General features: G+C 35.7%; 1 protein-coding gene across 1 annotated transcript in view; it reads right to left on the bottom strand.

The window, feature by feature from the left end:
* LOC149787820 (uncharacterized) overlaps positions 1–14,390 on the bottom strand; it is a 199,429-nt gene that overhangs the window by 66,362 nt on the left and 118,677 nt on the right. The window contains exons 10-11 of the mRNA XM_089974041.1: positions 3,485–3,495; positions 2,343–2,490 (exon numbers count right to left, since the gene is read on the bottom strand). Coding sequence (XP_089830167.1) covers positions 2,343–2,490; positions 3,485–3,495 — 159 coding nt within the window. The remainder of the gene's footprint in view (positions 1–2,342; positions 2,491–3,484; positions 3,496–14,390) is intronic.

Raw genomic sequence — 14,390 nt, 5'->3', positions numbered from 1 at the left:
TTAACGATATGTAAGGAAATTTCGATCAATGAAAATGTCACTTACGCCGAGTGGAGGCAGTACTTTAATAAATAAATAAATAAATACAAATTAAATAATTTTTTATCAATTGAAATTTGTGTTCTAGTTCCATCTTTTAGTTCCTTTTAAGTGTAATCGTCATAAATGCAATGTGTCCTCTTGTAATTAAACGTAAAATGCGTCAATCTACCGTAACAGCTATGTCCGAGAGCGTTTCTCTGAGAACCTAATTAAGTGCAGACTGTGTTTTGATAACTGAATTGCGGAAGTATTTGTTGTATTGTTGCACTGAATTAAAAGCTGGCACCCTCTGTATTATCACATTAATTATGTCTTTTGAATGAAAAAAAGGAGGTGGAATAAAAGAAAAGTTAAAAGGCACAAAAATCGGACTAACTTCAAATCAAGCGGCCTCAGCCGTATGTCGGGTGAACTCACTTCATTTGATCGATCAAACACTGTAATAAATATTATTGTGTATGTAACAGAAACTACCTTAAATTAACCAACTCTTTCATAACTGTGATCAAAGATAACAAGGCAGCCAAGCGAAATGAATACTTGGTAAAATATTGAGCTTGATTTCACAAATACGGACCATTGTGGGCAAGTGAGGTTCAGAGAATTCTTCAACTGGCATTTAGAGATATCCTCAGGGATGATAAGAAATTTCATTATTACTTCCACTGAAATCATGACATTAACACTGTACTAACTGAACAATACAAAATTGAGTTTTGACGTAGACGTGTCACGAAAAAATGTCACGTGTTTTAAAAAAAAAGGAATCTTGTTTGTTGGTATATCAACTGTTAGTCTAGTTCCCAAATTATGGACTACCGATTTGGCAAGATAATATTAAACACCACTACGATAACCAGACTCATCAAGAAAACAAAAAGCAGTGACGTAATACACAGATTTTTCGCGTACACGTGATGGTTGTTTGAACCAGTTGGAACGATCTTTCATATGTTGGATATTTTGAGGGGAAAAAAATGTTATTTTAACAGAATAACAAACAACTTCATCAGAAAAAGTGCATTATTAAAAATTATTATCGACGTGATTGTAAAATGAGGATTCAGTCATTAACCCTTTACCTCATAGAGCATAGTGACAAAGTGCAGCGTGCTATAAATAGAACACATGTTACCTAGTCGACCGCATACACATAGCCTGCCTGTGAACTGTTAAGCAATGTAGTGTATGTTACGTTTAACAGCAATTTTAACCATTTTACATTTTTGGTACACATCTATTATAAGTGGAAAAATTTAAGAGTAAAGTCCGATTGTTGCAGCTGTGTAATTATTTATCATGGAAGAATTTGTTATGTGCTTCAAAATCTGGAGAGAACTTGTTCACCGTCATGTCAGTGAGGCCATGTGACCAACCGTAGCTGCCATTTCTCATACTCAAAATTTACAAGTTTTTCGTCTGTGTCTACATCACTAAGGCATCTGAATTTGATAATTTATAAAAACTAATTGCTGCCTACAACAATATCAGACCCTTTACCTAGGTTACTGAATCTTTCATAGTTGTGATTCTAATCGTGAAAACTTCGTAAGTACTGAATGACATCCACGACCGCCATTTTGGAGAGTGGAGATTACGACCCAGTTATTTTAAATAGCTGATATCAACCAGTACAAAATAGTGACCACGTGATCTGACGTAATTGTCATTCGCAGAAATGAATGTAGTATCTAATAAGAGGTTTCCCCCGAAGGTGGCCCTATGAAAACCAGCTTAAAATGGCTGATGTTTACAGCCGACGTCAAAAGGCGCTTCCATGGGACTTTTGTAAAGGTGTCAAAAGGCGCTTCGATGCGACTTTTGTAGAGGCATCCAAAGACAGTTGCATGAGGTAAAGGGTTAAACAGCCCAGTTCCCTAACGCCGATCCCCACCCCCCATGGTTTTCTCAATGTCAAAGTGAGTTTTTTCCAATCTTTGGAGGTCCCTCAGTAACTTGTGCCTCGTTTATAGTGCGGTCTATGTTTGTGGACCCCATTGTGTGCGAGTTATTGAAGGAGAGGTGTATTTAGAAAGCATTCAATTCACAATCATGAAAAGATGATTAAAGTTATCTTATATCTGCTACCTACAAGTGAAATAACTGACATCAAGATGGAAGAGTTTAAATAAATGTGCATAAACACAATACTTACACAATATCAGTGTTGACCTTTTACCTGCAATAATGTACCTGGAAGCTTTATATACTTAATAGCAAATATGACATATAATTATTAACCATGAGTCAAATACCATGCAGATAAAGTCTAAAAATTATTGAGTAGCTGGTGTACATGCTTTTTTGTTACTTGTCACTGCCATATCCTCATTAAGTCTAGTGTCAGCCACTTCTTTGCTTTGTGTTTCTTCCTCCTCTCCAATATTAATGTCCAAGTCATCTTTCATTTCGAACTGTTTCTTATCAGTCTTGATCCTCATTTTAATGCTAAAACACAAAAATTTTCTTCAGTTAAGAACTTGGTATAAAAATAGTTATCAAAGAATGGTGCAAACTTAAACTTCAATATCTTAAACCAACTGCTCTTTCAAATATTCTTATCAGCTATTTAGACTTGAAAGCTATATATACATTATCTGAACCGATGAATTAGTTTCATACTTAAGAAGTTAATAAATGTACCATGGTTAAATTTAAAAAATTCATAATTCATTTCATAAAATTTCCGATAAATTGGATTGCAGTATTTTATGCAATTCTAAGAGATCACGCTCTTTGTTTAGAAGTCTACATACATTTGCTGTAAGTTTTATCAAATAACAACAAAAAAAGAAAAGAAAAAAGAAACGAGGATAATGTCTCACTTTCTGATAATCAAGTGTAAAAGTAGTACTGCAGGAAGTTTTACAAAAAGCAAAGTCAACTGTGGCTATTACTGAACCAAATCCTCCACAGCTATATTCTGAAATTTTGTCAAATATTCTAAAATGCTATGCTTAAAGACTTTTCAGTCTGTGCCAGGTAAAAAATGAAAATTTTGTAACAAAAATTATAATCATATAAAAAAGAAAAACTAACAGAAACAAATAAAACTGCCAGAAGCTCAATTATGTTTTCCCAGTATGAAGTCATACTTTTATACCCATGAATAAAGTAAAGAATATATCCACCTGAGACATCTCTTGGAAAGTGAACCTCAAGAATTGAACTGTCAATATGGAAGATGTATGGCATAGCATGAGTAAAAGTGAAATATACAAAAATACATTTATGTAGACATTTTAGTGAATCCCATCCCATCTAATTAATGTCTGACTTTGAAATGGAGCAGGTGGCATAATGAAATGAAAAAAATTTCATCTATGCTCCATACTGGCAACTTGGAAGAGAATATATAACAAAAGGTAACTGATAAACAGATGGCCTGAAACAAGAACTTTGTATTTTTAACAAGTAACATTTCTTTGGATGCAATACATACCTGTGAAATGGCTGCAATCAATATCAGATACGAAGTTAATGAGGCATAATACCTGAATATATTTCATCCAGCAAGAACTTGATTTAATTTTTTAAAATTATTTGCCCTTTAACAGCCAAAAGATACAATGTGAATTAAACTTTTGAAATTTACCTACATGGCACAAATGTTATCAGGTAATCTACATACATGTGTTTGTATCTAATATTTGTACCAATTGAGCCCCCACCCCCACCCCCCACAACAAAAGACAGAAAATAACAATTGCTTCAAAAGCATGACAATTTAATCAGGTTATATCCATATGCACAGGCAAAGTTTTTGGAGCTAAAATCTGTTTCTTCAACTGATTCCTTGTAAGGCAAGAATATACCCAACAGATCCAGAATGAAAAAAAAACAACCTGTGTTTAAATACTATCCTTAACTTATTTGAGTAGTATGAACAACTAAGTTCTCTCCCTTCTGATCAGCTCAGTATGTTTCACACACTACTTTCAGTACCCAAACAGGGTCCTGAAATAGTCTTTGGGAAGAAGGAATCAAAGAAAACAGTTGTTTCAAAACAATAGATTGTTTACCAAAATAAGGAGCCTGTTCTTAGCAATGGAACTAATCCTCTGTGAAGGATTTGCAGCTGTGGTCAATAAATAAGGGTTGGATTTCACTGATTCTGACTGTTAGGACTTGGATGACTATGAAGCAGGTCTTATATGAAAGATGAGTTGCCAAGGCTTTAGACAGTGGTTCTAAGTATGCTCTGTTCAACCACATAAAACCCAAGGTATGTTTTAATTCTGGCAAAAGGGCAAAGGCCTTCTGTCATGACAAATTGAAATTGGCGTGGGGTTCAATTACACATTTGTTCTGGCCTACATCCTCCCTATTTGCAACATGGTACAATGTGTCTAAAATTGTGGAACAGTAGCCCTTGATTGATATCTGGGCTGACTTCTCCTCAAAAAGCCAAAGGAGCAAGATAGGTATCTATGGTACCAAGGAATTTAACAGAAAGATGTGGCTTTGTTTAATATCAGCCAGTCATGCAGAATTAGGATGGAAAACCTGCATGTGTGGAGAAAGCAGGATTTTCTGGGGAATCTCCACTGCTAGATTCAGAAGGCTGAAGATCCTGATACTTCCACTTAAGTGGAGCAATCAAGATTAGTCTGCACAAGGATTATCTCTCTTTCTAAATGATTTTGGTAACAGAACAGTTGGACGAAAGATGTATTCATAGGTCACAAAAGATCAACTGGGTTGAAAGTGCCATTCTCTGTAGATTAGTTGATTCCATCTAGACAGTTTGAGTTGCACTTTCATGGGATGTCACAGGCTGAAAAACATCAATGACTAATTTACACAAGAAAATTCCAAGAAAGCATAAATATGGAAACATGCCCCTACCCCCTTCTGAGATAAATCATGAAAGTTAAGCTTGTTGAAAGAATCAGACAGACTTTTTTCTGATCACACCTGGCAAAATTTTTAAGGGATTTGTAATGGCTTTCAACCCTATGAAGTTTACATGCATAAAACACTCCCGCAAGGACTTCACACAGTTAACTGCTTAAAAAGATGTCAGAAAATGGTCACAACCAGCCAGATTTGCTGGCATACAAGCAAACTGTGATTCAAGACAGCATATCCTGAAAAGGGGTGCCTGCCATAAGCCAAAAGAGGTCTCCCCTTTTTTTGAGAAGGACCTCTTATTATCAGACACTTTATCACTTGTAGTGGGCAAAGTTCCTGCCACTATTGGGAGAGAAGGATCATCGACAGGGATCTCATGTACATGCGACCCAAATCAAGAGATCCATGGCTTCATCAAGAAAAACCAAAAGACAAAGTAATTCTCAAGCTGAAATTTGACACAATGGAAAACATCATGTTACATTCTCGAGGATGTAAAACACAATTCAGAGTCACTTCATGCTCTGATGAATCAAGTATTGGGATGGAATGGAATGATGTTGGACTTTTTCTTGCTGATAAGAAATCCATGGTAATGCAAGAGTCAAGAAACCAGATATGTCATGTCTGTGCAAAGGATTGCTCACATTGTAATTTTGGAGGATATCATCCAGGTAATTCAAAGTCATTGATAAGGAGGTGGTTTTGAAGCATGATGTAACCAGGTCCATGAATAGCAGCAGGGGGTGAACTGATCTTGTAAAACACTGATCCAAGCCATGTATCCACCATGGGGGGGTGGGTGGACTGAAAGAACCTGTTTTGTGAGTTATCAAGAGTCCGTTTCTAAAATCAAAGTAAAAAAAAATTTAAAAATATTAAGATCTTGTATTAAAAACGCCAATCCAAGCCTTCCGCGACAGCATCATGAGGACCAGCCCATAGTAGAGAGTGTCCATACACCCTGCGTGTGTAGTAAAATAAATGATTTATGACTGATGTGCTGCTCAGCCAAAGATTTTATTGAGACCAATGAGATATTGTTAAGTAATTATTGTGGCCCTGGAACCCGACTTCATATCATACTTGATGAGGAAAACTGACCAAATGCTGGTGAATTTCCAATAAATGTGATTGGACCAGCGTGCCATGCTCAAGTCATAAGCAAGACCATTGCTGGGAAGCAATGTGACAGTCAGGTATTTATATGAGCCTGCTGAACTTGAAGTGGTAAAAACAGAGCAAATGATCCTATCTACAGTGTAACCACACATAAAATTTCCAGTGTGGTGTGATCCATGGGTAGGCCTGCAATTTACAGACTCTGCTTGTACCAAGGTGCCCTCTACAACCTCAATGGGAACACGAATGATATCATTCAGAACACATTTTTACTATACAATGGGATCCATGGTTCTTGGAAGATAAATAAGAATTTTCTGAAGACCAGTATGGGATGGAAGGTAACACAATGGAACTTGTAACTCAGGAAATTTCTCCTTATGGCGCTTGTATAATTCAGACTGAAGTGAATTGTGAATTTGTTTCCAGGATGCAACTATCAAATTATTAGGGCACCATTAAGTTCCAGAAATCATCAATCACCATTTCTGGATATCTCACATTGAATCCTGTCGGGTTGAAGTCTCATCATTACTTTTAGCACTTTTGATTTGTCCATGGCCCTGTGTTCTTCTAGCATCACCTTGTAATAATCAACATATTTTTTAGCCAGTTGTGTGTTGATTCTCCTGTAAATGGAGGAAGCTGTCCTTGATTGCCACACGTAATAATCACCATTGATTTTGTCAATAGCCAATCCAGCAACTTTGTTAATGTTTTCTTCAACACCATACATATTTCATCCCATATGATGATTTTGGAATTATTTTTCTCCCATTCTTTGGGGATCCCATTCATCACAAATGCCATCAAAAGAAGCTGTGATAAGTATTGGCCTTAACCCCATCTCTTTCATCTCTCTAGCATGCCTGAAAGCCTGTTTGTAGGCATTTAAACTATCATGTCAGTGTCATGGCATTTGTTGTTTTACTAGAATCACCAGGACCATTAAGATAAAATCTGTTTTATGTCCTGAATCGGGATCATGAACCAATGGTACTGATGACGGTTGTGATAAACTTGTTACTACAGTAATACTGAGGAAGAGGTTTATAATATGCAAATTCAGAATAATTACATATTTGCTCTTTTTTTTTTTTTTCCAATGACCCCATGAAGCAGTGCCATCAGTATACGACACTGGAAGATTATCATTAGTTCTATTTTTGATTCAGTGATGTAGAATGAATCTGTGGCAACTCTAACAGCATCATTTGGAAATTGGTTGATCATCGATAAGAGGTTTATTGATGTATATGCAAGCAATGAAGATCTCAAATGAGTATGCTATGGCAAATCACCATCATAGTAGCTGATAATAGTATCTATCTTAATTCCATCTGGTAGTTTGCACTTTCCCTGGTGGATAATACACCTTTTTTTGCCATATCAGCAATTATAAAATCAAGTTCTTCTTCATCCATGATTAACCTCGTACAATGGCACTTGGTATCAAATGAGGCTCAATGTGTAAATTTGCCAATAACTTTTGGCCCGTATCTTTTGCAAATGATATATCTTCAGTGGCAAACGTATTTCACAGTAAACTAGCTCACCACTGTTGCTTTCTGGTTTTGACAACTAGACTTTTTTGTGTGGCCTATACAAAATTATTGTTACACTCACTGTCGGCGACACTAATATTACCGTATCAAGCATGAATCACAATAATACTACTGTAGCCCATCTGAGTTGATTTTTGCACAGACATCTAAGGGATGTATCTCCATGTCTGGTTTATTAAAATGATGACCACACCAGGCAGGAATAACTGCATGACTATTTTTGGCAAAATCAATGATTCAATCTTGGCAAATCCAGTTAGACCAATTGGATTTCCATTTGAATCAACTGGCAATGGACCATTTATTGAAACTCAGGTCATTTTGTGTGTCAATGACCAAACTGATTAAAATATAGCTCACACTTGCCCTTTCCAAGAAAACTAGCAGAATAACAGCTATGATGTTGACTGAAATAATGTTCTTCCAATCATAAATATTATTCCAAAGGCCACCGTGTCCAAATTCAATACATGAGTGCTGAACATCTTCAAAAAAGTCTCTTGGCAATGGACACCATGAATTTTTTTATTCAGCAAATTGAGCAATGACAGAAGAGTTTGTAAAACAACTATTCAGTAATTCATCAACGACAGAAATGGGCTACCCATCTCATCTGATCATGAAGAGATTCTGGGCAATAAAGCTTGCCAGATGGTAGCATGAATTAATCAAATGAGGATCCATCAGATCCCTGTTCTTGATTGCTCTGAAACAGTCAGATTGATACTGGATAGCTTATCCTAATACAAATACACAAAAAAATATTACCGTTTTAAAATCTTATAGATTGTTAGGTGTAAATTTTGTTATTCTTGCAGTCCATGAGTGTTGTAGTTGACTATCACTAGTGTGGCACCTTTTGTTTGACACCTGTTGAAATTTTAGAAAACCTCATCGATTATTGTTTTTACTACTATCAGAAATTTTTTTTTTTTCCCAACCTGGCAATGTCTTCTATTTTGGCTCCCTTCTCTGCAAAACTTTCAGCCCTTTCATTTATTCTCTCTGCACGTAATTCTTTCAATCCATTTCCTCATAATAAGTTCATAAAATATTCAGTGACCCTTTGAGCTACACAGTTTAGGATACCAGTTCGCATCAGTTGAAGAGCATCAATATTATATTCATTTCAAGTATGAAGCATGTAAACAATGGCTGTCACAGGACACCCCTTTTCTTAATAAAGCATGTCAGTACCTGTCAGCATTCCCAGCTTAGAATTTTCATCTAACATGATAATACGGTGGCCACATCACAATTCTCGAAAAGGGCTGAATTTATCCTGGAAAATCACTTTGGACTGCTGTCAATCCCATCACTGGCAATTTTGATCTTAAAAAATTACCTCTTAATTTCCCATAGGCAATCAAGTCATCCTTGCCCTCTGGCCATTCACTGATGCACTGATGAAAATATTGTCCAGAATGTTGACCAAATGTGCGCTGCTCCATCTTGCCTGAACTCCTTCTTAGCTGTACGGATACATTTGTGTAATTGTAAATCATCTAGAAGGACTGTCTTGCCCGGATCCTTTTGGGTGTATTTCTCTATCAAAATCAAATCTTGTAGCCTTCTGGGGCTTAAGGACTCACGGTACTAATTCCACTCCAATGGTAAACATATGGAAACACTGTCATATTCAAAATTCAATAACTTAAAATTTATGGGTGCTGATAATGACACCTATAATTTTTCGTGCACATCTAACCTTGGTGCAAGCTTATGTGTGGAGAACACCATATGACCCGCGGCAATTTGTTTACATACATGTGCATGAAACACGTGTTATTGATTCTGCACCAAATGAATCAGGTGCTACTTTCAGTATTGAGTACTCCTGAGTCAAGCCTGTAAAAATGCTAAAGTTGAATCAGTAGAAATTTGTCAATATTTTTTTTACATTACATATAGGATAAGCTCTCAAAAGATATTTTTCCTAAAATTTTAATTTTCATTATTAACCAATTATGGACCACCAAACCTGTAAATACTCTATCATTTCTTCACCCATTTCTAGACTGGTTCACAGTTCTTCCGTATAATTAGTACCGTGTGTCCTATAACCAGATTTAATTTTTTTTGAAAAAGTTGTATTTTACTCCTTGATATTAGAGCATAATTGTAAGAAAGAATTGGCCATGCTTGTGCATGGATAATAGTGCAATAGCATTTTATGTGATACCAATATATATAGTTAAATTGCATCCGCATCACATGTTGCTGTGTTGTATTGTACTTATTAATGGCTTATTCTTGTTATTAAAATAATTGTTTTCTGCCTTTGTATCTTCATGTTATCTTTCTATGGCATGCATGCTACACAAAAGAAACACAAGCATGCTGACATCAGCAAGTATGACATCACAGGGTATCAAATTACATGATGCATTGTATTTTCATCTCTCACTGGCTATAAGACAAGTTTTAAATGTTTTAAATTTCAAAATTGCATTTCTTTTCTTGCTGACTCTCACAGAAATAAGATACAGTGCATCCCTATTCACATCAATCAAACAAAACAAATAAGTGTGCCACATGACAGGTCAAAATGATAAGAGGCCATTGCCCTTTTGTGACTAAAACATATACACACATCCATGAAGCATCAAGAGATGCTGACATTCCAAACTTATTTAAACTATCATCACATGTGATTCATGACCCCCAAATGTTAATAAAAAGGTATAAAAGCCAAGGAAGAGTTCCATAAGCTTTATTATACTGAATAATTAAATAACATAGTGCTACTTTTTAGTATAAAACTATGGGGAAGGGTGAATAAGCAAAGAATAGACAGAGTAATTTCTTCAAGCCTGGTAATGTTCCCCACAACGGGGGTGGGGGGAATGTGCATCAACCCAAATAACACATCAGCATGAGGTATGTTACATAAGGACAGCAAGAGACAAATTTGAAAAAGCTATCCAAAGTTCCTATAATGCTGACATTGATGTTGGAGACAGAAAGTGTATGCACAAACTGTTATGAATCAAGCTATTAAGTATGCTGGAGGTGGAGAAATGTGTGCAAAACTTTGCTATGCCAAGACAAGTTCATGTCTCTATGCAATATGCAGACACTGATAAAAATTGTCACTGAATACACTACTTGTTAAATTTAAGTAATAGAATTGAATTGCATATTGAAGTTGTCTAATACATAAACATATACCTACATTTACCCAAAGCTCATAAAAAGTTAAGAAAAAGTCTCAAAATCATTACTGTGGCTACTTTCCACTATAAGCAGTGTTAAATTACTTACTTTTTAATATAAAGCTGAAAAAATGCATACATTATTGAACAAAAGAGAAACAAAGCAAACATTGCAATCACTCAATTACAGTCAAGGGGGAGGTAATACACCTTGAATTGGCAAACCAAATAGCAAGCTCTAATTTACAGCTAAATGATTCCTTACTATTACTTGATGGTAAGAACAGAGCAATGTAGGTTTAATAAATAGCTTTTGTTTCAAATATGAAACCATATTTCTGACATGAAGCTTGTTTTCATTTATTCACAACAACATATATGGTGAAGAAAACCCATATCACTTAGTGCACGCAGTAATCAAATGCTGAGATTTGGAATAATGTGTTCTGAGACCACAAGTTGCAACACCCTGAGTATAAAGGTTTTCTATCATGGGACTTGGTACATGAAGAAAAAAGAGATCTGGTTTGGTGGGAGAGAGCAGTATGTTCACCATGCAGTTATACATCAAGAATGTTTCAACTGTATGAAGGGAGGTTGGGGAAGAAAAACTGCCTGTGTAAAGAATGCAATACAGATAGGACTTTTGCAGACTTATATTGGGAATGAAGGGTTGAAAACTATTATTTTAAGTGAAAATGTCCCTCCCTGCTCCCTCAACAAAAGGAATGCAGAAAAGTTCCAATACTGTTTGCCCAAAAATGTAATGTAGCAATATGAGAAACATGCTGAACATAGAATAGGTGTCAAGGAGTTTAATTCTAGGATAAGAAATAAGACCGGTATAATTGATATTCAATGTGACTCGACATATAATAATTCAATTTACAGGTTGAGGCAATGCAGCATGTGCAGTTTTGTGCACAGTCCTTATTTTTACAATGTTCTCTGCTTTGATCTGCTGAGTGTGTCTCTAAAGTTAAATGATCAGTACTGATACATAAGTGATTGTGACATAAGTGGCTTACATATAAAATCTACCCCACCCCACCCCATTTTGGGGAATTATTGCATGTGTTAAATGGTATTTAACCATACAGGCCAATCTATGGGTACCATCATATGAAATTCTGCCATCAGGCCATACTGTGCTCTTTTCCCTATGGCCTGAGCTATATACTTCCACTCTCCAGTGTATAAAACCATCCCCATCTGTCTTTTGTATAGAATTTTTCTCCAAAATCACATGCAAACCATGATAAAAAGACTCCATTATCACTGTCATATGTAAAAACCACCAAATTGATACCCTGGATGCATGTGGTAACCATGGAAACAACAAACTCCTATTATGGTATAGGTCGCATATAGGACTCACGGTACTAATTCCACTCCAATGGTAAACATATGGAAACACTGTCATATTCAAAATTCAATAACTTAAAATTTATGGGTGCTGATAATGACACCTATAATTTTTCGTGCACATCTAACCTTGGTGCAAGCTTATGTGTGGAGAACACCATATGACCCGCGGCAATTTGTTTACATACATGTGCATGAAACACGTGTTATTGATTCTGCACCAAATGAATCAGGTGCTACTTTCAGTATTGAGTACTCCTGAGTCAAGCCTGTAAAAATGCTAAAGTTGAATCAGTAGAAATTTGTCAATATTTTTTTTACATTACATATAGGATAAGCTCTCAAAAGATATTTTTCCTAAAATTTTAATTTTCATTATTAACCAATTATGGACCACCAAACCTGTAAATACTCTATCATTTCTTCACCCATTTCTAGACTGGTTCACAGTTCTTCCGTATAATTAGTACCGTGTGTCCTTAAGCATTGTTAACCTTGCTTCTCCTTCTCAGCTTCTAAGACCCTAATCTGATTTTGAAAATTTTCTTGGGCAACTTTTGATCAAGGAAATCGAACCTTACTTGTAGTTAGGTGAAAATATTTCTCCCTGAATTCCAAAGAGATATTCCACCTGCTCATTATATAATTAAGGCAAATATCTCTTCTATTTAAAGATAATCCTAGATTATTATATAACGATGTCACAGGCACACTATAAAACAGCTGCAAGTGGCTGATGTTAGATCGACAACCCCATGTGGAAAACCTTGTTATTACAATTATTGCAGATATTATGCAATTGTCCGAAAAGGCAGTTTAGGGCCAAAACCTTGCATAAAATGTGGTGTGGGTGTTTGAGGTAATTCGGAACTTTGTGTTCCATGTGATGGTAGAAACTACAGAGTGCTAAAATAATACTATGATAAAAGAACAGAGGGCACAGCCACTTTCAAAGACGCTAAAAATTATCTAAACAGAAAAAATATTACATGTTGAAACTAACTGCAATCATATTTTTCAGTAAAACTAAATTATAACTGATGATAAAATCAGCAATGATAAAATCAACAATGATAAACCAAATCATTTCCATGATTTCAACTGAATCAAATGTGAAGAGTAATATGAATTCGCAAAGAAATGGGGGTTCTTTGTGAATGTGCTGCTTGTAAATAAATATAGGAGGAAATTGTAGAGGCATAGTGGGGATATTTTATTATGGGATTGTTCTAACAGGTAAAAAAAAAAAATAAGCATTTCTCAAGGCCAGGACAAATGGCATTTTTTATTCGCTACCGTATTTTTTTGCGTGCACCAATCCAGTACCGAAACAGTTACAGGCGCCTGCTGCAGAGTTATACTACACCTCTAAATATAGAAAATAATGCAATGACTCATTTCATTCTAGCTAGATACAATGGACCTAATGCGGCATTTGATTTCCGTGTGTCTGTGTGAGGCTGTCCAGGAGAAAATCAAAAGGCTAACTGCATTACCATACTTTTGGTTTTGTTTTAATAACTATAAAATCAGCACAGGCTGATTTCATTGTATATGCTTATTCATATATATAAACACAACTCATGTTATGTTACAGAGTGACCGAGTGAGGCCAATGTTAACATGATGTGATTAGTAAATTCAGGGGAGTCTCTTGATGGCTGAATCCCTCAATGTATTTATAAGGCACAGAAATTACTACGGTCACCAAGTGAAGCATTACCAAATCAATCATATGTTCAAATCACGCTGCGGATGAAAATGTTTGTGGCTGAGATGATGTCCATGCACAAACTAACACTGATGAGTATAGATCCTGTTAACCGTAAAATATTATATGAAATATCATCAGATTATATTAGCAGCCTGTTTTAAATCCCTTTAAATGCTACTAATGGGCATCACCTGAATGTGTCCGTCTCCTTGTGATGATTTATGAATCGCTTAATTAAAGAATTATATTTATTGTATAATCAACCAAGAAAATATGAATGCAATTTTCTGTGACTGAGAAATTACAGCAGGACGGTATTACACTCATTGATTCACTTGCTAATCCAGAACAAACCAATGATGATTTTGAAATGATAAAAGAGCAAAGGCAAGAAGGTAGATATACATTAGTAGCAGAATATCGATTCATCAAATTACTCCAACAATGGAAAAGTCCCTTGCATAGGTCAGTAATGATAGTGTAACTGCTGAATTTGTTCCACTGGCAAGAGCTATTGAGGAAATTAGATCAGTGCTGTCTCAAGAATATGAAACAAAAACGGTTGTAGGTGTG

This window comes from Sinohyriopsis cumingii, chromosome 11, assembly GCF_028554795.1.
Source record: "Sinohyriopsis cumingii isolate HCF-2022 chromosome 11, ASM2855479v2, whole genome shotgun sequence".
In the NCBI taxonomy this organism is placed as follows: Eukaryota; Metazoa; Mollusca; class Bivalvia; order Unionida; family Unionidae; genus Sinohyriopsis; species Sinohyriopsis cumingii.
Note: the sequence above shows the minus strand (reverse complement) of the source record. Positions and strands in the feature narration are given on the sequence as shown.